General features: G+C 40.9%; 1 protein-coding gene across 3 annotated transcripts in view; it reads left to right on the forward strand.

Moving 5' to 3' along the window:
• The window catches only part of LOC149205126 (Cyclophilin-like peptidyl-prolyl cis-trans isomerase family protein), a 454,055-nt gene that overhangs the window by 230,466 nt on the left and 201,226 nt on the right, over positions 1-22,363 (forward strand). For all 3 annotated transcript variants that reach the window (XM_089394898.1, XM_089394897.1, XM_089394896.1), the window contains exon 7: positions 21,116-21,218. In XM_089394898.1, the coding sequence (XP_089251024.1) occupies positions 21,116-21,218 (103 nt within the window). The remainder of the gene's footprint in view (positions 1-21,115; positions 21,219-22,363) is intronic.

The raw sequence follows: 22,363 nt of genomic DNA on the forward strand, positions 1-22,363 counted from the left end.
GACATCTAGATTGTGGATGAAAATCTTTCAGATTAATCACATCATTAGGATTGGGTCGATGTTTCAAACCAACTAATGTGGTTCATCCTTAGGACAAGGTGAGAAAAAAATCATACAATCTTTGAGAATAAATAGCAGGGATGCATCATAGCCCAGCGTCAGCCATTGGAAAACTAGCCGTTGGAGATTAGGTAAATCAAAATTCAAAAAATGGAATTATTTGATATTCTAATTTTAGTTATGAATTATTTAATATTCTAGATTGTACTCAGAATTTCACTGCTACTTAATAATATAAAACCCTCAGCTGTTGCACCAATTTTCCCAAGTTGGGTTTTTCCGAGGACTTTTGTCCAAAAATAATTGTGTCATATTTCATGTGTGTGTGCTAGCATTTCTTAGTTTCCAGTGCTATTATTTTCCGTAGTTTTATTTGTGAAGGTTGCAATGTGATCTATTTAATATTTGACGTAGCAAATTGTCATGTCCCTTCTCAAATGAATTAGTCACGGGATGCAACAACACAATTTTGGCAACGATTTTGGTTTGAGAGGAGGACCCCACATGTAGAAACTTAGGAACTATTGGCAGTTCAAACTATTTTTGGCAGCTAGTGGAATGTGGGGACCACCCATGCATAATTCAAATTTGGCCAAGGAGGACGTTGGAGGGAATTCGAGTTAGTGGAAGGAGGGGCCCACAAGAGGCTAAGAGAACCCAAGGTGATAAAAGGGGATGGAACTCTCATTTTCCAGTGTTCTGATTATTTGACAAACAAACTCACTTTGTACGCTCTGCTGTTCAGCCACTCTACCGACTATTTAGCCACGAGTATTCCGCAGGGAAGGTTCAACCTCTTCTTCGGGGGACCATTCGTGCTTGCCCTAGGGAGGCTATTACACAAGAGTTTCCAGGGAGTCCGGTACAGTCACACACTTCAGTCATCAACGCAAGGAGGAACTGCGTATTCATGGGCAACAAGAGAACACGCGGGAGGGGTTAGAAATTAGCAAGGGGGATTCACAGCGTGCTGGGAGAGCCGGGAATAGACCAACTAAGGGGCTTGGGAGAGTCGAGAGTTGAGGAGGCAACATAAAAAGGCAACTCTGCTAGAGTAGCAGCCAACTAGACCAGAGCAGCAGTTAGTCGAGATTCTGGACGGAGGTGCTGCGCAGAGGCCATTGTAGCAGCAAACTCGTGGTGTTGGGAGAGCAGCGATCTAGACCAAGGGTCATCCCAGGAGCAAGGATTTAGTTAGTACAGGTGAACCTAGCGTACTTCGGGTATTTTCAGAGGGCTTTGCAGGCTGTTTCCTACAAGTCAAAATTAACTATAGCAATTGGGGAGAGACTCTAAGGAGGCCGAAAATGCAAAATCAAAACCAGAGAAATTAGCTCCTAGTTTTTTTGGGTTTTGGCCAAGGAGTCCGAGGTTAAAAGGATATAATTTTCTGGGATGTTTTTGGGCACCTTCTAGCAGTTTGAAGTTAGCAAATCAACAGTTTTGCTGGGACAGCACAGGGCAAGTGGTGCAACAGCTGAACGACCATCATCTCAGCTATTCCATCACCTGGGTTTAGTCCTGATTGTCCTTGAGACAAGCGTAGGTGCACCACTACATTTATATTGTACCCATTGCTCTCAGATTTTATAATACATGGCTCAGCAGTTCCAGATTTTCAGTGTTTTGTGGGTGTTCAATGCATGTTTTTAATTTTATGCTGCTGCACTGTTTATTTGTTTAGAATATCACTTAAATCCCTACTTGGGAACATTACAGTGGTATTAGAGCCTAATTCTTGGCTCAGCTGTGGGGTTGGTTTCCTATGAGAGGAGAAGACCGGGAGAACATCACTTACCGGAGGCAGAGGTACAGGAGCAGAGAAAGGGAGCTGGAAATTACACCAGACACGGAGGAAAGAGGGAAAATAGTGGCTGGAGAGGAGGAAATGACAGAGCCCAAGAGCAGGGAGGAGATGGCTTTTGATAGCCTCTTGAGGGCTTTGAGTGACTTGGCCAAAGGGCAAAGAGACATGCTGGAGGAGATCAAATCACAGAGTTGACACGAAGCCACACCTAGAGGGTTTCTGTGTGGAGAGACCTCTGGGGCTTCTCAGCCTTTCAATCATCCCTCACCAACAGCACAATGCCCTTCAACGAGTGTGCCCACTAGGGCCACACTACCCTCCTTCGTGCCAATGACGCAGATCGAACTAGCACGGGAGGAAGAAACTCCCCAGATGGGGGATTACTTCAGAGAGTGGTAGGCGATGGACGAATATTTCAAAGAAGCCCTCTTCTTTAGAGATTACTGCAACCTCAAGCAAAGTGAGAGGAACAAGGGGTACAGAGGACAGGGGGCCCAAAACTATGAGTTGCAGAGAACCAAAGGGAGGATTTACTAACCTATATTTGATGGGACTGCCAAGTGCACAACTAGGGCTTGGGCTGAAAAGATGGACACATACTTTAAGCTCAATCAGATGACAGAATAGGAGGCCATTAAGATGGCAGCGCTGCACTTGGAGGGGGAAGCCCATGACTGGTTGTTTCACTGCCTAACCACTTCGGGGCATGCCTAGATAGTTTCATATGAGGACTTCACCAGGAGGGTGGTGGAGTGGTTGGATCAGAGGGATCCAGAGGCATCCTTCAGGGAGCTGACACAACTGCGCTAGAAAGGCAACCCAGAGCATTATTTTTCTGATTTTCTGTGTGTGAGTGATGGTCCCGGATCTGTCTGAGGCTAGGAGGGAATACACCTTCATTGAGGGTTTTCTTGAGCCTCTGCGTGGACTAGTGAAGTCACGCAGACCCTATATGCTGCAGGAGGTAGTGGTGTGTGCCAAAGATTTGCATGGGACCATCCCCAACACTAGAGCGCCATTTCCTGCACGGACCCCTTTCCCACAGAAAAGGCATGAGACTAGACCCCTGCCACCGAGGACCACACAGGGGAGGGGGCAGCGAGATGAGGAGACACGGAAGGACCTCATGAGGAGGAAGCTACACTTCATATGCAAGGAGCCCTGGGCACCTGGCCATAGGTGACAGCGGGTAGAGCACACTACATTGAGGTCTTTTTTGACAGTGACCAGGAGGACGAGGTGGAGCAAGATTGTGGTGGGAGTCGGGACAGATGGATAGAGTTCAGGGGACAGAGGGCCACCACCACCACCACCTCCACAGGGAGGGGCATCTCTTGCCTCATTAGGGGGAGTCCTTGCTTCTCTATGCGGGATTCCTAAGTTTTTGACACTCCAGATCAAAGGTATGGTACAGGGACAAAGGGTGTTGGTACTAGTGGATAGTGGGGCTACCCACAACTTCATAGATGCACAACTAGTCCAGAGGAGGGGCCTCACCACGGTAGAGTTTGAGGGATTCTCCATCCTAGTGCCGGGTGACCGTACCATCCAGTGTACCCGATACGTGCCCTCCTTGATAGTAGTTATGGGAAACTACTCAATGACGGACCACTTCTTTGTGGTCGATGTGCTAGACACCAATGTGGTGATGGGTGTCCAGTGGTTGTATTCCCTTGGGAGAGTTACGACCAGTGTTCCACGGGGACTCGCCCCCCCCGCCCCCCCAAGGGTCTAGTTTCCTCGCTCCCCCGCGCTCCGGGGACTTGGGGACGAGTAGGGGACGTTTCCCCACGCTCCCAAAATGGAGGAAACTCAGGGGGACGTGGAGGGGCGTGGGGGGACGAGAGGGGACGAGGGGGGGCGAGAGGGGGCATGGGGGGATGAGGGGGGACGTGGCACACCTTTAATGCATTAAAAACCATTTTAAATTTTTAATTAACTAAACGCTGAACTTAATCTTTAATTAAGGGGACAGAATTACATTCATGTATGACGTTGTTTGTAGATTCAATTTACGGTTGCAGAACCGGGGACAGAATTACATTCACGTATGACGTTGTCTGTAGATTCAATTTATGTAAACTCATCCATAGTTTCGTTCAAATTTTATATAAATTCCCACACCTGGCGTCAATAGCAACCAGTTACAATTCGAAAGTTCAAATAGTCAAAAAAATATTATATATATACTGTGAAAATTTTATAAATTCGTACTTTCTACTTGAGGAAAATTGCAACAGCACGTCTTCATTATTATGCCCTTCCCCACGCCTCCTTACTCATCCATAGTGTTCCGCTATCAAGTCCGAACTCATTAAGACACAAATATATGGGCAGGATTTGATTCCCCAATCCATGCTTGTCATTGCCAAATATATAGGCAGCATCATTTGATACCCTGACCTCTGCGAGCATGAAATTGGACTGAGCAGAGAGAGTGATATGTAACCGCAGTATATATATATGCTGCAAGTGATATGTAACCGCAATATATATATATATATATATATATATATATATATATATATATAAGCTGCAAATCTACAGACCTGCATACGCTAAGGAAGCCACGGTGCTCACTCACCTTCTCTCAAAAGTTTGACGGGTCGGAAACCATCTTTTGAATGGAACTTGGTGTCACTCAAAGCTATTGGACGTATGTCAACCACTTGCTAAATTATTATATGCATTATTGAAATAGTTATAAAATAATAATTGAGAGAATGGTTTTTTTTTCAAGTCATTTCCATGGTTAATGGCGGTTTGTCCTCCAAGGATGATACAGAAAATAAAATGGTTTAGATTTTGATTTTCGAAAGCCATTCTTATACTAGTTTGTTAGGTTGATATGATTGATATAGGTTTATATTAAGGTTAATGTTTTGTTAAGTTACACATTTATGTTTGTATTTACGTTAAGTGAATGTATATAATAATGGTTGGAATATTTTAAAATATGATTTAATAAGTAAATAAATTTATTTTGTTTTTAATTAATTTTTTTTTAATTTAAAATTTTATTGAAATCATAATATTATTTAATTGATAATATTTTATTTTTATTTATTTTAAAAAATTGAATTAGAATTTTATGATGTTGTTACTATTCTCATGTCTATTCAATGTTATATATGCAAAAATTTGTATTTTCAATCTTGATGATTTGCTTTCCCAAGACATTGTTTTGGAATTAAAAAAAAAAAAAAAAACAGCGAACCTTTTATAGTGGACTCAATTATTAATTAATAAATTATATTTTATATTTATAAATTTTTAATACCCTGACGCTCCCCCATGTTTCCTAAAAAATGGTAGGGAGCTTTTCCATAGGCCGCTCCCGCGCCCCCTCGCTCCCTCACCCTCTCGTCCCGGAACCTTGGTGGAACATTGGTTACGACTGATTGGAGGAAACTTGAGATGGAGTTCATGGGGTGAGACGACATATTGGTGGTTTTGAGAGGCATGCAGTCTTATCCACCTCAGACAGTTGCGGTCCACAGGATGGAGGCAGATCTTCGACATGGGGACATCGCATGGGCAGTTGAGTTGAGGATCTCAGAGGCTGGGGGACAAGCACAATCACCACCGATAGACATACAAGCTCTTCTGGAGAGGTACGCAGCAGTGTTCGGGGACATTACACCAGGGCAGCCACCAGATAGAGGGTTTGAGCACACCATTGAGCTAGAGCCAGGCAGACATGTAGTCATCACTACTCCTTACAGGCACCCCAAAGCCTGTAAGGACGAGATCGAGAAAGCTATTCAGGAGTTGCATGCTTTGGGTCACTTCAGGCCTAGTTCCAGTCCTTTTGCTTCTTTCGTAGTGCTGGTGAAGAAGAAGGATGGGATCCTCAGGATGTGCATAGACTACAGAGCCCTTAACAGGAAGACCCTCAAGAATCGGTACCCCATTCCTCGCATTGATGAGCTGATGGATGAGCTTAGAGGAGCCAAGTACTTCTCTAAGATCGATCTGCGTTCGGGGTACCAACAGATCAGAGTTCGGGATCAGGACATCCCGAAGACAACATTCCGGTGCCACTATGGGCACTTTGAGTTTCTGGTCATGTTGTTTGGGCTGACCAATGCTCCCGCCACATTTCAGTCTTGCATGAACCACATCTTTTAGGGGCAGTTGAGGAGGTTCGTGCTAGTGTTCTTTGACGACATTCTGATCTATAGCTGGACATGGGAGGAGCACCTCCAACACTTGGAGGAGGTACTGCACATTCTGGAGGAGCAATAGTTCTATGCCAAGCTCTCCAAATGCGAGTTTGGTTTGACAGAGATGCTTTATCTTGGGCATATCATTGGAGCAAACGGGGTGAAGGTTCATGAGGAGAAGATCAGGGCCATCCGGGATTGGCCAGTACCTCGAGACGTGACTACGCTGAGAGGCTTCTTGGGCATTTGCACTTACTACAGGAAGTTTGTCAAAGGGTTCTCGTAGCTGACAGCACCCTTGACTAACTTGACCAAGAAAGGGGCCTTCGCATGGACTGAGGGAGCACAGGCTGCTTTTGATCTTCTCAAGGAGGTGATGAGTAGTTGCCCTATCTTGGCACTCTCGAATTTTTCCCAGCCATTCACGATGGAGTGTGATGCATCAGGGGTGGGAGTTGGAGCCATTTTGTCATAGGAGGGGCACCCCATAGCTTTCGAGAGTCGGAAGCTCCTACCACACGAGCTATCATATTCCATATATGACAAGGAGATGCTGGCCATCATGCATGCATTGGCCAAGTTTCGCCAGCACTTGGTGGGCAACTGATTTCGAGTGAAGACTGATCACAATAGTCTTTGACATTTGATGGGGTAGTAGGGCCTCAATGACAGGCAACAGAGATGGGTCAACAAGGTGCAGGCCTACGACTTTGATATTGAGTATGTGTTGGGCAAGCACAACGTGGTGGCCGATGCTCTATCCAAGAGACTGACTGGGTTATCTCTTATGAACATCAACTAGGATTGAAAGGCTCAGCTGTTGGTTGAGTACTCCAAGGATAAGAAGGCTTGCGAGGTGCTAGAGGGGACACATGTAGATGAACATTACCGTGTGATGGATGAGGTCATCTATTACAAGGGGCGCATTTACTTAGTACCCAACTCGCAGTTGAGGGAGAGGGTACTCCAGGCAGCTCATGATTCACCATTGTCCGGACACCAGGGGTTCTGGAAGACTTACATGGTTGTTCAGGAGAGATTCACGTGGAAAGGCCTCAAGGAGGACGTGCTGCAGCACATAAGGGAGTGTGAGGCCTGCCAGCGGAACAAGGGGGAGCTGACTCACCTTGCAGGGCTATTACCGCCACTTCCCATTCCATAGGGGAAATGGGAAAGTATCTCGATGGATTTCATCACTGGGCTCCCCATAGTAAAGGGGAAAGATTGCATATATGTGGTGGTCGACAGGTTAACCAAATTTGCCCATTTCTTTGCCATCCCCACTAGGTTCACGGTTGCCTAGGTTGCGGAGTTGTTCTTCCGAGATGTTTTCCGACTGCATGGATTCCTCAAGAACATTGTTAGCGACAGAGACAACAGATTTATGGGTGGTTTTTGGTAGGAGCTCTTTAGGTTAGTTGGGGCGGAGCTTACTCCTAGCACCAGTTACCACCCTCAGACGGACGACTAGACAGAGAGGGTCAACTAGTGGTTGGAGGGGTACCTGAGGAACTATGTGACGGGTCAGCAGAGGACGTGGATTCGGTGGTTTCACTTGGGCGAGTTTTGCTACAACACCACGCACCACATGTCTATTGGTATGACTCCTTTCTGTGCCCTTTATGGTTATTATGCCCTAACTTTTGCTGATATTATTTTCAGAGACAGCTGGGCCCCAAAGGCCAAACACTGTGTCCAAGAGAGCCAAGATATCCTCAAAGCTCTCAAGGATAATCTAGCGACAACCCAGAATTAGCAAAAACTGTATGCAGATCGACACAGGATAGAGAGGCACTTTGAGGAGGGGGACCTAGTGTACCTCTGGTTGCAGCCTTATAGACAGTCCATGCTGAAACAGAAGGGGGCCAAGAAGCTACAACCATGCTTCTATGGGCCCTACTAGGTGATCAGGTGGGTTGGGGAGGTGGCCTATGAGCTGGCACTACCTCTGGGGAGCAGGATCCACAACGTGTTTCATGTCTCATGCTTAAAGAAGGTGTTGGGACAACAGGGGACCACAACAGCTGATCTACCCCCATTAGATGATGAGGGCCATTTGGTGCTGGAACCAGAGGCCATATTGGAGAGCATGGAGAGAAAACTGAGGAGCATAACCATCCGAGAGTTTTTGGTACGCTGGAAGAACTTACTGGATGAGGATGCCACCTAGGAGGGTGAGCACATACTAGAGCACCCGGCTTTGAGGTTGCTTGAGGGAAAGCAACATTTGGGAGGGGAGGACTGTCATGTCCCTTCCCAAATGAATTAGTCACGGGACGCATCAACATAATTTTGGCAGCAATTTTGGTTTGAGAGGAGGATCCCACACGCAGAAACTTAGGAACCATAGGCAGTTTGAATTATTTTTGGCAGCTAGTGGAATTTGGGGGCCACCCATGCATAATACGAATTTGGCCAAGGAGGACATTGGAGGGAATTCGAGTTAGTGGAAGGAGGGGCCCACAAGAGGCTAAGGGAACCCAAGGTGATCCAAGGGGATGGAACTCTCGTTTTCCAACATTTTGATTATTTGACAAACAAACTCATTTTGTACGCTTTGCTGTTTCACGAGGCTACCGGCTGTTTAGCCACGAGTCTTCCGTAGGGAAGGTTCAACCTCTTCTTCGGGGGACCATCTGTGCCCGCCTTAGGGAGGCTATTACATAGGAGTTTCCAGGGAGTCCGGTACAATCACACACTTCAGTCATCAGCGTAGGGAGGAACTGCGTATTCCTGGGTAGCCAGAGAATACGCAGGAGGGGTTAGAAATCAACTAGCAGGATTCACAACATGCTGGGAGAGCCGAGAATAAACCACCTAAGGGAATTCAAAGCTTGCTGGGAGAGCCGGGAGTTGAGGAGGCAGCATAAAAAGGCAACTCTGCTAGAGTAGCAGCTAGCTAGACCAGCGCAGCAGTTAGTCGAGATTTTGAGCGGAGGTGCTGCGCAAAGGCCACTGTAGCAGCAAACTCGTGCTACTGGGAGAGCAGTCATACGGACCAAGGGTCATCCGGGGAGCAAGGATTTAGTCAGTACAAGTGAACCAAACATACTTGGGGTATTTTCAGAGGGCTTTGCGGGTTGTTTCCTGCAAGTCAAAATTGGTTGTAGCATTTGGGGAGAGGCTACAAGGGGGTCAAAAATGCAAAGTCAAAACCAGAGAAATTCCCTTCTGGGTTTTTCTAGGTTTTGGCCAAGGAGTCCGGGGTTAAAAGGATATATTTTTCTGGGCAGTTTTTGGGCACCTTCCAGCAGGTCGAAGTAAGCAGATCAACAATTTTGTTGGGACAGAGCAGGGCAAGTGGTGCAGTAGCTGAACGACCATCATCTCAGCTATTCCATCACCTCGGTTTAGTCCCGCTTGTCCTTGAGACAAGCCCAGGTGGACCACTACATTTATATTATACCCATTGCTCTCAGATTTTGTAATACATGGCTCAATAGTTCCAGATTTTCAGTGTTTTGTGGGTGTTCAATGCATGTTTTCAATTTTATGCTGCTGCACTGTTTATTTGTTTAGAATATCACTTAAATCCCCACTTGGGAACATTACACAAATAAATTGTTAAAGTAATTAACAATTAAAAGAATAATTTCCAGTTGTTGCAATAGGATTTCAGACTTGAAATTTTCACATGGGAATCAGATGATATATGTACATGTGATTGCTGCAAGGGACAATACATAAATCAAAAAGGACAATTAGATAGATATTGACATTCTCATACTTAGTTTTCCAACCATTGTAAATGACGCTTATGACAATTCATCTTTTTATCTATACTATAAGATTCAAAAGAATATAATTCACCCTTTTATCAACTGTAGAAATCAATAAATTTGTCGACTATACATTTTTTTTGAGAAGTCCTTAAAAAACTTCTTACTAGTTTATCCAAGATCAACAAGAGTAGTTCCAAATATTATATGTCAACTATCACTTGTGTCATTCTTTATAGTGTCTAGTGATAAACAAGTTCTTATCCTTAATAAATATGGTTTCAAAAATGTATGTTTATGTCATAAAAATGGATTATACATTTCCAAAAGAATTCGATGTATTAATTGATACATTTCATACATCAACATGATAAAACTACATATAAAACAATATGCTTCTCAGCCATGAAATAGTGATGCTTTTTATCATTCCATTCCTTATTTATGCATTAATTTGGATCACTTTTAATTAACGTGCTCATTGGTGCAGTTATTCTATACAAAATCCACCAAATACTTACAACCTAACCTAAATAGAATCAAGAGATGTCAATTGAAGAAATGAATTTTTATTTATCTTTTAGAAAGAGCAAAATTTGATTTCTGACTTTGAAGATTTTGTAAATGATGATAAACAAAAATATGGATCTTCAATTCGCTTATCTATTATTTCTTTATGCTCAATTTATTTGTCTATTGGTTCAACTATACAACTGTAATTTATAGATCGACTATCATGTTGATTCCTGGTAGCAGCAGATGTGCTCTAAGTCTCAAAATTTGCAGAGAGGCTAAGACACATGCATTCTCCAATACCCAGAAATCGTTTTGGGAAATTCCACCCAGAGACAGTTTTATTAAAATAATTAATTATTTTTAATGGGTCCCTAAGTCTAAACTTAGGAAATTAAAATAATTAATGGGTATTAATCTAAATTGTGGGTGAAACTTCTAGAAGAAGACGGAGATCAAGTCCAAATGATCTGAGCCATTGATTAGAATATAATCTGGGTTGTTGGTTCTCAACTGGAGGATTATAAGAAGGACATCGATGGGCACTTGGAGAACACACAGAGGGGAGATCAAAAGTTCGATTTTCTGAAGCAGAGTAGCTGCCGGAGAGATTTTCGATAGTGATCGTTTGCAGTGAGGGGCAGGGATAGTATTCGAAGGGAAATCTTTCCCGGTCGGAGAATACTCAGCAGAGAAGAGAGAGAGAGAGATCCAGTAGAGGCAATGCAGAGCCACGCAAAGGTAGCGTAGGCTGACACAGAGGCAGCGCAGAGCCTTGAGGAAGTCCGAAAATTTGTTGAGGAGATTGGTTTTCGTAGCTAGACGCTGGGGTGTGAGATCGGGAGAGCAGAAGTTAGAATATCAGAGGCAAATCGATCTGTCGGAAGGAGTGATGTAGTCCCCAAAGGTTGTGATTTTGGGCTGGCGCAGTGACTGCATAGAGGCATCCAGGGGGCAATTCATTCAGTGGTTGAATCAGCGAGGATTTCTAGTGATAGTGTGAGGTAACCTCACTTATCTTTCTGTCAGTGATATTCTCTGTAATTGGATTTCCAGTTAGGCATCCAGAGATTGTATTTAGAAATTACTACTACATAATAATAAAACCCTCAGAGCTGCTGCACCAGTTTTCCCGCATTGGGTTTTTCCGGGGACATTTGTCCAAAAATAACTTTGTAGATGTGTTGTATCTCTTTCCTGTTTAGTTTCTTATTTCCGCTTATAATTTAAATGGTGTAGGATGTAGTGTATTAGTTTCGATATTTACTGTAGGAAACAGTAAGTAACTTGATTCGGAAATTAACAAGTAGGAGAAACTTAATTAGTTGTTGTAGTAGAAATTAGGGCATCCAAATTTTCACATATCAAACTTGTTGCTAAAGAACAACAATGCATTCAAGAGTTTCCTAAATGCATTCAAGGATTTGTAGATACTTTCATTAGAGAAATTTTGAGGTCTAAACTAGGCATCCTAAGGAATATTATAAAATAATAGTGGAAATAATAAAATAAGATTAGATTGCATCATCAAATTTTAGTGGGAAAAAAGAAAAAAACTATTTTTTCAGATTGTATTTTCAACTTATCTCCTTATGGTTTTACTCAAATTTTGAGCGGGAGTACTCGTTGAATGCATAATTTAATTCCTCATCCAAGGAGTTCCCATGTTGTGCATTTTTTATGGACCCTGCCTCATGAAAAATGATACAAAATGAGAGCTCAAAGCTCTATTATATAGACATTATATAGAGATTTGGGAGAAAATCCCAATGTGGCATCCAAGTGACAAATGGCCATGGTGAAGATCCCAAGAAGTAAATCGAATTCCAAGTGGAGAGATGAAGTAGCCACCAATGCAAATCGAATTCCATATGTGGCACCAAGATATCCTCAAGCAAAATCGAATTCTCCAAGTGTGAAGATGAGCAAATCCAAGTGTGAACTAATCAAGGAGCTAACTCAAGTCAAACTCCAAGATCAAACCATGTGATGACACCTCATGTAGATGCTTCCAATGAGCTTAGCCTAATCTCCTTGGGAATTGTGTGGTCCCTCCTTTAGCCAAATTCGATTTGGAGATGATGTGCCAAGTGTGAAGAAGAGGGAACATAAGTGGAGACAAATTCCCAAGAATATCTCAATCAGTATCCTCCAAATATCTCACATGTGCATTAACTCCTCAAATAATTCGATTTTCCAAGTCACCAGCTGCTACATTAATGCCAAGAAATTTGATTTCCTTGAGTGGGCCATGTATTTATGATGCAAGGTTCCAAATCATCTTCCACTTATCCTTTGTCTCATTCCTCTGACTTGAGATAATTTCCAAGTCATTTCCATGTCATTTTGTCACATGGAGCTATTTATTTCTCTCTATTTAATTTATTTATGGTTTGATTGATTGCCAGATTTCCCACTAAACCTAGGAAAAATGGGTTTTGAAGGTCTAGAACACTTTTTTTACCCCTCAAAATGTGTCATAGTAGAAAGTTGAGGGTGAAAAGTGTAATATTGAACACACATGCCCTACACAACTTCTCTAGAAATCACTTATTACATATTACATTCAGATTTTATTCAAATTTCCACCTAGTGGGAAATTTAAAAAATTAAAAAAAAGACCCCTAGACCTAACCAAATTCCACGAAATTTTACGAGTGATCTAGTATGGTAATATACAATGACTCTAGACACTAGGACTCACCCAAGGCCTCGCCTTCAAGCCATACTCCGGCTTTGGGGTTATGCTTGGAGGAAAAAACTCAATTAATTATTAAATTCTTGGAGGAAAATGATAATTAACCAAGTGAAAATAACCTCGCAGAGTAAACTCATTTGATGACAAGGTCCCAAGTTACCTAGGTTTGTTACATGACTCAAACTCATCATATTAGCATTACTTTACATCATCCCTGTAGGGCTTGTGGAATCTGGGTACAATAGAAGAAGATGAGAAGTAGAGTTGAAAAACTTTGGTGATATGATGATCTCTGATGGTGCAAGCTGCCTTTGGTACATCCTTGGGCATGGATCCTCAAAAATCTTCAGGTGCCACTCCAATGGTCAACATTTGGCTCCACATGGGGATGCGTGCTAGATAGAAAGTGATAGTATGCAAGAACATGGAATATACATCTACCAACAAACGACTTATATCAATAGCGTCCATTCAAAATATCATCATATGTAATCAAGTACAAAAATGAAGAAATGGAAATTTATTCTAAGAGCATAAATGACAATTTATTCATGAAATGAAACTACTTAACCAAAATGACAAGGGATAAAGTTAGAAATACAATATGGAAGATACCATGTGAAAATTTCTAAATAGAAATCCAACTACAGTGACTGATATTATTTCTTTTACTTATTAATTTAGAAATAAGTTATTCACTGTGTTTCTACAACAAATATCGAAATAAATTCTATTGCAACCTTCACAATTAAAATCAATGTTGCACGAAGCGAAGACGAAACGAGGATGTTTTTTGGAAGCAGGGACGCGGAAGCATCATTTTCCAAAAATCTAGGAAGCGAAGTGTCTGCTATATATATATATATTTTTATTTTTTTTGCATTTATATTCAAAACAAACATCCCAAATACCAAATTAGTTGTAGAAGACATGAAAACATGCATATTTTTGCATAAATCAAGATAGATATGGCATCCATGATTCCATTGTAGTTACTAGTATGTACATCAATGATTAATTATTCAAGCATCAACCATCTATATTCTAGCAATTACAAACATACATCAAACTTTTAAGCATATTATAAAACATAAAACATTTAAGCATATTATAAAACTTAAAACATAGAGCATATTATGATTTATTTAGCAAGTGAGCAACTGTCAACATTTTTCATGTCCAAAATTCAAATAATAATGTTTACAAAATTGGTCACTTGGTCACCGACAAGACAAAAAGGTTCAAATTCACAAGCCTACAAGTTTAATGATTAATCTATGACAAAAGTAGTAAATTGTGAATATATCTACTAATCTCTCCTCCTTTAAGCACGAAGAGAACGTGGCAGCGGGCCTCCACGTGGTGGAAATGAAGAAGATGGTGCCTGTGAAAGTTGTGGCACTGAAACTGATGAAGAAGAACCCCCTGCTGTTGGTGTTGAACCATGGAACCTCGGAACCAAGGGACCAGATGGGGGTGGCATCTCAACTCGATCGTCATCATCCTGGAATCGCTCAAAAAATTCATACAAAAAAACCACTAGTTAACAAAAAAATTTAAAAATTAAAAACGGTGGAAGCTGTATGGAATTGCTCGCGATCCGTATGCTTCGTACTTCGAAGCGGCATGCTTCATACGGCCAAAGCGTCATACGAAGCGCGTTTCGGAAAAACCGAAATGCGTTTCGGCCACACGCTTCCAAAAATTCCAGGAAGCGTGTTTATCAGCCCGAAACACGTTTTGGTTTTTTCGAAACGCTTTTCGTACGACGCTTCCCCCACGCATCTGTACGGATCACGGATTGGGGTTTTGATCTGGGGGGGATGTTTCCTGCAACACTGATTAAAATACTATGGAAAGTAAATGAAAGGAAAAATACTAGCACAAGCATAATCACAATGACATAGTTATTTTGGACAATTTTCCCCGGAAAAACCCAATGTGGGAAAACCGGTGCAGCAGATGAGGGTTTCTTTATTGATCTTCAACAAAAATCTCATGTACAAGATACAACCAGCAGAATAGAAGAGGAATTTATGTGAGAAATTTTACAGACAATATTCTCACGCTTCTCAGTGAGATTCTGACTCTGGAGAGGACTTGCTGCCCCCTCTGCGTCTCACTGCGTCAACTTCTGCGTAGGGATTGCGCAGTCCCAGCGTCACAACCTCTACGTTGTCCCTCCTCTGCTCTGCATCTTCTTTTTGCTCCTGCACTCCTGATTGATGTTGATGCCCTCTCTTCTTCTCACCTGCAACTCTTTGATTCGATTTCCTCTTGCCAAACTTCGACCAGTGAGAAAATCAATCTTACTTGGGTAACTGAGTATCTGCCTGGTGTGTCTTCCAAATGCCCATCGAAGTCCTTATAATCCTCCAGTTGAGTAATCAATGGCCCAGATTAGATTCTAATCAATGGCTCAGATCATATTGACTTGATCCTCATCTTCTTCTAGAAGTTTTACCCTTAGTTTAGTTAATACTCTTTAATTATTTTAATTTCCTAAGTTTAGACTTAGGCATCCATTAAAAATAATTAATTATTTTAATAAAACTGTCTCCGGGTGGAGTTTCCCAAAACGATTTTTTGGGTATTGTGGAATACATGTGTCCTAGCCTCCCTGCAAATTTTGAGGCTTAGAGCACATCTGATGCTACCATAAATCAACAAATCCTACCTAAGGAGGTAACACCATTACATGACTAAGGCCCCAATTTTGGAAGAGAAGCCACATACGAAGTGTTATTGTGCCCATTTCTTTCAAGCTCTGTTCGCTTAGATTGCACTAATAATTAATGTACCTGATGATGAAAGTTGCAACACTAGTTATTATGTGTAATCGGCAAGTGGTTCCATCTATAGGTCTGGGCAAGTTAAGTAGGGTCTAGGTCCTCTAGAGTGACATATTGACACCCACAGGTGATGTGTTGAGAGCCATGGGACTCCGAACATTTATAGAGCATCATTTATAAACATGGGCACCTTCAACACCCACAACTTCTGTACTTTGCCCTATATTATCCATGGGATGATGCACCTAGACCAGCATGCCCCTGGCCGACCTAACACTTGATGAGGGTTAGGTAATTGATCCAGGGCCCAAATGAGGTTTGTCCCATACTGTGAGACATGGGAGGGCTAACACCATATTCAATACCCTCAACATTGGAGCAGAGACAAAGATTTCACCACTTGGAGAGCCAATAGACCCAGTCTTGTGCCCCAAACAATTTTAGGGGTCCACAGGATGATTTGCACTAAGACAGAGGGGCCAACCCCTCCATCACAATTTTAGAGGCCCTCTACACTTCACATGGCACAAGAAGGCCTCGATGTCAACCCTCTAGAGGCCTACACATGCATGACATCAACTTCTCATCCCTCTTGATGGAGACTTATCTTTATTTCACATTTCTTACTAGGTCAGCCTATGACCTAGAGACTTTGTTACACATTATTTTATAATTTTAGGGGCTTGTAGGCAAAAATAGAGTTAGGAGGACACATATATTTGTGAGATGTCATTTCATCTCACATCATCACACTTCTCTGGATTTTCGAGCAACTTAGAATGACTCACACTTCTTGTTCTCTTGGATTATATTGGATCTTGGATGCACTTTGACATTTGGAGTTGATTCCTGGATATTCCTTGGAGTTATTCTTGGCATAATGGATGGATTTTCTTGCATAATTGTCTTGTAAGTGCTCTTAATTGTTGAAAATATTTATTTTCTATGTCTAATGTGGGGAATGATTGAATCCAGTTCATACTAAATTGTGCCCTAATCTTATTGAGTATCTATTGAATGCTAGCTAGAGGAAAATTGCATGCATTATTCATTCATGACATTGTAAGAATTATCTTAGTGGTGAAACTCTTTGAAGCTCTTCCAATAAACTCCATTATTCCTTAAGTGGGTAAATACTTGAAATTTGTGCTAGGGCATCAAATTTTCGCCTCCTTAGGAACAAGATTGGCTAATCTTTGACATCCTTGACTCCATATACCCAAGGGACAAGGCACTAATCCAAACCATTGGTGATCAATCCTAAATTTTCGTCCATCCTTTCTCCCTCCTAAATTTGGGTCCTTTTAAGGCTAGAAGGAAGACCTAGGGCTTAGAGAAAAATTCTAGGGAGGAGGTTTCTTGGGGTTTTGAGAGCCTAAACATCAAGATATAGGTCTTGGCTACATGACCTATCATTTTAGTGGGCCTCCAATCAAAATTCATCCATAAAATCTCTTTCCCTAGGTGTTGCCCTAAGAGGGAAACCCTAGTTTCCTAATTCTCAATTTGAGGACTTTATTGAAGGTTTCAAACTTTCATGAGCCTTGGCTTAGCTAATATTCATTGTAAAAAACCTTTTCCCCTCACCTTAACCTTGAGTTGCTCCAACACTTGTCTAATCTACCAAACCCTAGGTCTTGTGCACATTTTTCTAGGCCTTCTTGTAGAAAGTGAATTGCTTCCTAGCAAAGCCTTGAGCCTAATTATTGAGTCTTTCTGAAGGAGATCCTTGCTTTTCACCTATTCTCTACCCTCAGAGTATCTATCATAGGTGATCTTATCCTACCGAGACCCCTCCCATTGGTGATAGTTCGTAAATACTAAATAGCAGGGGGTTTTGGTTGTGGTGACAGTGGGCCACTACCTTGTAGTTAGTAGTTGGTTTAGCTTTATCCTTGTACGATTCCCTCTCTAAGGCCTGCTAAATTTGGTGGTAACAAGGCCTAGCTTGAATTTGCCACATACAGCCTTGCGTTGCCATACCATCGATGCCCCTGTCACATTATGACTACCATCTGTTGGATCTCTAACGTACTTAGTAACCTAGGAAAACTGAGACATGGGTGTTGTTCATCTTTTCTTGTAGATCAAATTTGATGTAATGCATGCATAAAACTGACCAACATTGCCCCTGTTGACCAACTTTGACCATTTGTACTTCACCATGCCTTCACTGTTTGGGATTTTTGACTTTTTGACTTCTGGGACTGTCACCCAACATTTTTCTTAGGCAAAATAGTCAGTACCCTAGGAAAGATGATCAGGATTTTACCTGCTTTTCTTTTTGAAAAAAATACGAATTGAGGCTAAGCAATGTTGATTTGGGGTAGCATTGGATGTGCTCTAGCCACGAAATTTGGTGGAGAGGCTAAGGCACATGAGATCTCCAATACCCAGAAAGGGTTTGGGCAGATTCTAAACAGTTTGGGAGATATTAAGATAATGAATATTTTTAATGTAATCCCTAAGTCTAAACTTGGGGAAAATAAAATATTAATGTGAATTAATATGAAACCATGTTCGAATGGTCCAAAAGTCATGGATCAAGCTAGATTTAATCTTAGCCATTGATTAGGGACTTAATCTCGGCCTTTGATTTGTCAATGAGGAAAGTATAGGAAGAGGCTTGAGGGGCACTTGGAGAACACACTAAGAGAGACCAGTTTGTTCAATTTCTGGAGCGGGGTTAGCTGAGAAATTGAACTAGCGGTCTGGAGAGTAGTTAGGAGGCAGCGAGTATGGAACAGAGAGACGGGATATCAACACAGAGGCAGAAAAGGCAGACATAGGGCCAGAGGGAGCCATGCAGAGGCAGCAGAGACTGTGCAGAGTCAGTAGGGCCTGCGTCATCCACGCAGAGGTTGCAGGAGTGACGTAGAAGGCCTGAGAGGCTGCGCAGAGTCTTAATAGGCTGACGCAAAGGGTTTTAGGTCACGCAGAGGTCAGTAGGGCTGACGCTGGGTTCAGAAGAAGTGCTGAAGAATTTGTCTATTTGTGGGTCAGCCAGTTTGGCACCCTGTTGTACTAGAAAATTGTTGTATCATATAATCCTCCCTTGCTGCACTGGTTTTCCCACATTGGGTTTTCCTGGGGACATTAGTCCAAAATAATTGTGTCAATGTGTTGATTCTTGTGCTTATGTTTGTTTCCGTATCGTGGTGTGATATCTGCAGCAATATTTATTATAATGTTTATTGAAGTAATTTCATGAATAACTTATGGTGAAATAAGTAGGAAAAGTAAATCAGTTGTTGCAGTGATAGAATTTTCACAAGCAAGGCCATTGTTATAGAAGCTACAGGAGGGATGGATCCAATAAAGCCTTGTGAATGCGATCCATGAAGAGGAGTCTCGAAAAGGTGGTGGCCTGGTTGAATGGAGCAGTCAAAGGCTTTCCACATTTTGCCACTTAGTGATTTTCAATTTTGCACTGCACCTGTCACATGATTAGTGTTGCAGATGGATCATGGCCCATTAAGGCTGCGACAAAGTTGCCTAAACAAAATTACAACTCACCAAACAACACCCTTAGCCACTCTTTAACAGCAAGGCAACTCATGGTGTGGAAGAAGTTATGAGAGTTTGTTGTAGGTTTAACCTGAGGAAAAGTGCACTCCTAGATCAGCATGGTTTCTTAATTTGAAACTATTGGAATTTCTAAGTTAAACACATTAGAAATTCTTCTTGTACTATCTGTTTTATTTCTTCCTACTTGTTCAATTACTTAACAAATTATTTACCATGTAAATACAGAAAATAAATACAAGTACAATATCAACTAAAATTAAACAAGCACACAAGTGACACCGTTGTTTTTGGACTAATGTCCCTGGAAAAACCCAATGCAGGAAAACCGTTGTAGCTTTTCAAAGAGTTTTATTATTATGTAGTTTCAGAATATAACCTGGGTGCCAGAAATGGCTCACCCAACAGAGAATGCCTTCAGCAGTAGTAAATGCCAGCGAATGCCACTGCAGAAAGTGAGAGAATCAGCACCGGTAAAAAAAAATGCACGTCTGAAATTTTACACAGCAGAAACCGCAGATCAGATCAAGAGTGTACTTTATCTCGTGATATATATATATATATATATATATATATATACACTTTAATTTTGGGTTGGGTTGACCTACAGACCTGGATTTATCATTTCATTGATTTAAAATAAAATTTAAAAGACCTCCATGGGTGATGTCATCATTCTCTCTATGCTTGGTTAATGCACATACACTTTGTTTTGGATAATCACAACCCTCATAAGCATTAGAGTTTATTTGCATTAATAATCTCTCAAATTATATCTGTAATTTGGGACAGCAAGGATATGGATTATTGTAGCTTGAACACTTCAACGTAGATGACCATTTTTCCTCATTAGCAAAACCTCCCTTTGAGCCTTGATTTGACTCCATTTTCCAAATGATAACACACCAATCTTCAATGAACTAATCCATTTCGTTTCTTAAACTTTATCAACTCATTTGCTAGAGCCATATCTTCATGTTCACCTTGGACATTTTTGCAAAAGCTCTAGTAATCCTAAATTAGGGAAGGTACCCTTGAGCTAGATGAGAGCTAGCCTAAAGTGTGAAGAGGGTTAGTGAGGTGACATTTGCGTCCATCTTTAGTTCTTCTAAGGCCTTTCTTGAGCTTTAGGACTTTATCTCAAGGAATGTGGATTTGAGATATAACATTTTGGTGTCGTTGTCGGGGATAACGACCATTTCCTTGATTGAGTAGATTTGCTAAATTGATGTTATGAATACTTGCATTGAAGATCTCTTGCTCATATCACAGCTCCATTGAAGGAACAAAGCCCTAATTCCTTGAAATTTTTTGAAGACATTGTTGTGAGCACACTTAACAATCTTAAAGGATTTGAAGGCTTATCTTGGAGACTCCACATCCTTGGTATGGGGTATCATCTTGTATATTCAAACATCAAATTCCCTTACATCCAAAATATAAATTATATAGTGGAATTATCTTTCAAGTTACCATCTATCTTAGATATTGATTTATGGCTTATATTTTGGGAATTTTAAAACCCTACTATTGATTATTAATGTGGGGCTTCTTATAGCCCAAGTGTAATGCTTCACAGGGACAAATTATTTCTACTTATGTAACCATACTTTTGAAAGTGTGCATATGTGTATAAGGCTTAAGCACCATAAACATTGTTGGATATACTACCATTTACTATTTGAAAAAACAAATGCTTGCTTTTGTTCAATTTTTCTTAGTTTACAAGACAGTTTAGGACATGATATTGAATTCGGAGGCTTCATAATCATTTTAATGTCTGTGAACTACACTAGAATTAGAAGAGATGACTAGTTCAATGGATTTGTTCTTAGGTTGAATGGAAGAGCCACAGTAGAGTTTACAATGGAGAAAGGAGATAATTCAATGTTTTCTGTGTCAAGTGGAGGTGGGCTCCAAAAAACAGCTACCATCCAGGTAAATTCACTTATTATATACTTGGTACCAATTTTTGTATCAAAACCTTTTCCAATTTATTATAGACATAGAGAAAATAGGCATGAAATTTTTTGTTATATTGGTTCGATGCCTTGGATGACTTAGAAAAAGGAGCATATCTACTTCCAAAGAAGAATTGAAAAGTAAGATGAGGTATACTAATTAAGGGTGATTTTCTATCTATCAATTGTAAATTCTTATTATGATAAAGGGGATTGATATTTATTTTAAAGTGATATAATAATTTAATGTATTTATGTATTGTGTAACTAAGTGTTGGTAAGCAGGGAGTTGTGTTCATGGTTGCAACCACCCAACTCCAACTAGCATGATGTAATCTATGTATGGATTTGAGTTGAAGACAAAAAGGTTAGTCATTGTCCATAAGTCTTAATTTTGGTAGGTAGTCTCTTGTTGCCTCAATGAAGACGTGATTCATGGTGGTCCTTTGTTGTATCCATGAATGCTAATGATCTTGTTGCTCATCGCAAAGTAAAGATCTTCAAAAATATATTCTTGGCATGTAGATTTGCCTAAGTATTTTGACAGCAGATTTCCTCTAAATACACTTCTTTTTTGCAGTCCCACCCATTAAAAAGGAGTCATATTGGAAGATGGGTGATTGAAATGAAAGCTATGCTATGATGGATCAGCTTTGGGGACAGGAGGACGAGTTTCTGGAACGGCTAGAGTGCAACCCCAAATTTTCAGGGGACAACAGGTTGGGGACGACAATTTATATATGTAATATATATATATATATATATATATATATATATATATAATTGCAGTTGTATAGTTACTTAAAATAAAAATAAAAATGATTGTATGATGGCCCATGGGCGTATAAAAATAATAACTATGAAGACAAAAGGGAAATCAACAACTCCTATTCAAAGTACTTATTATTTTCTTGAACGTAATGCACATTGATAATGTAATATCCCTTACCCTGAATATTCCACAAACCCCAGCAAAAACTCCAGACAAATATGTGCAAATGATATAATAACCCAGAAGTGATAAAATAATAGTGGAACAACATATAATAATGTAAACTGGAAATATAAGCAGATACACAAGAAATGTAGCGAGAAATGCTAAGCCATTTTATTATATTGAGC

This window comes from Pinus tabuliformis, chromosome 1_2 (genome assembly GCF_031772625.1).
Source record: "Pinus tabuliformis cultivar Carrire ecotype Pingquan chromosome 1_2, CPIR1, whole genome shotgun sequence".
Classification (NCBI taxonomy): Eukaryota; Viridiplantae; Streptophyta; class Pinopsida; order Pinales; family Pinaceae; genus Pinus; species Pinus tabuliformis.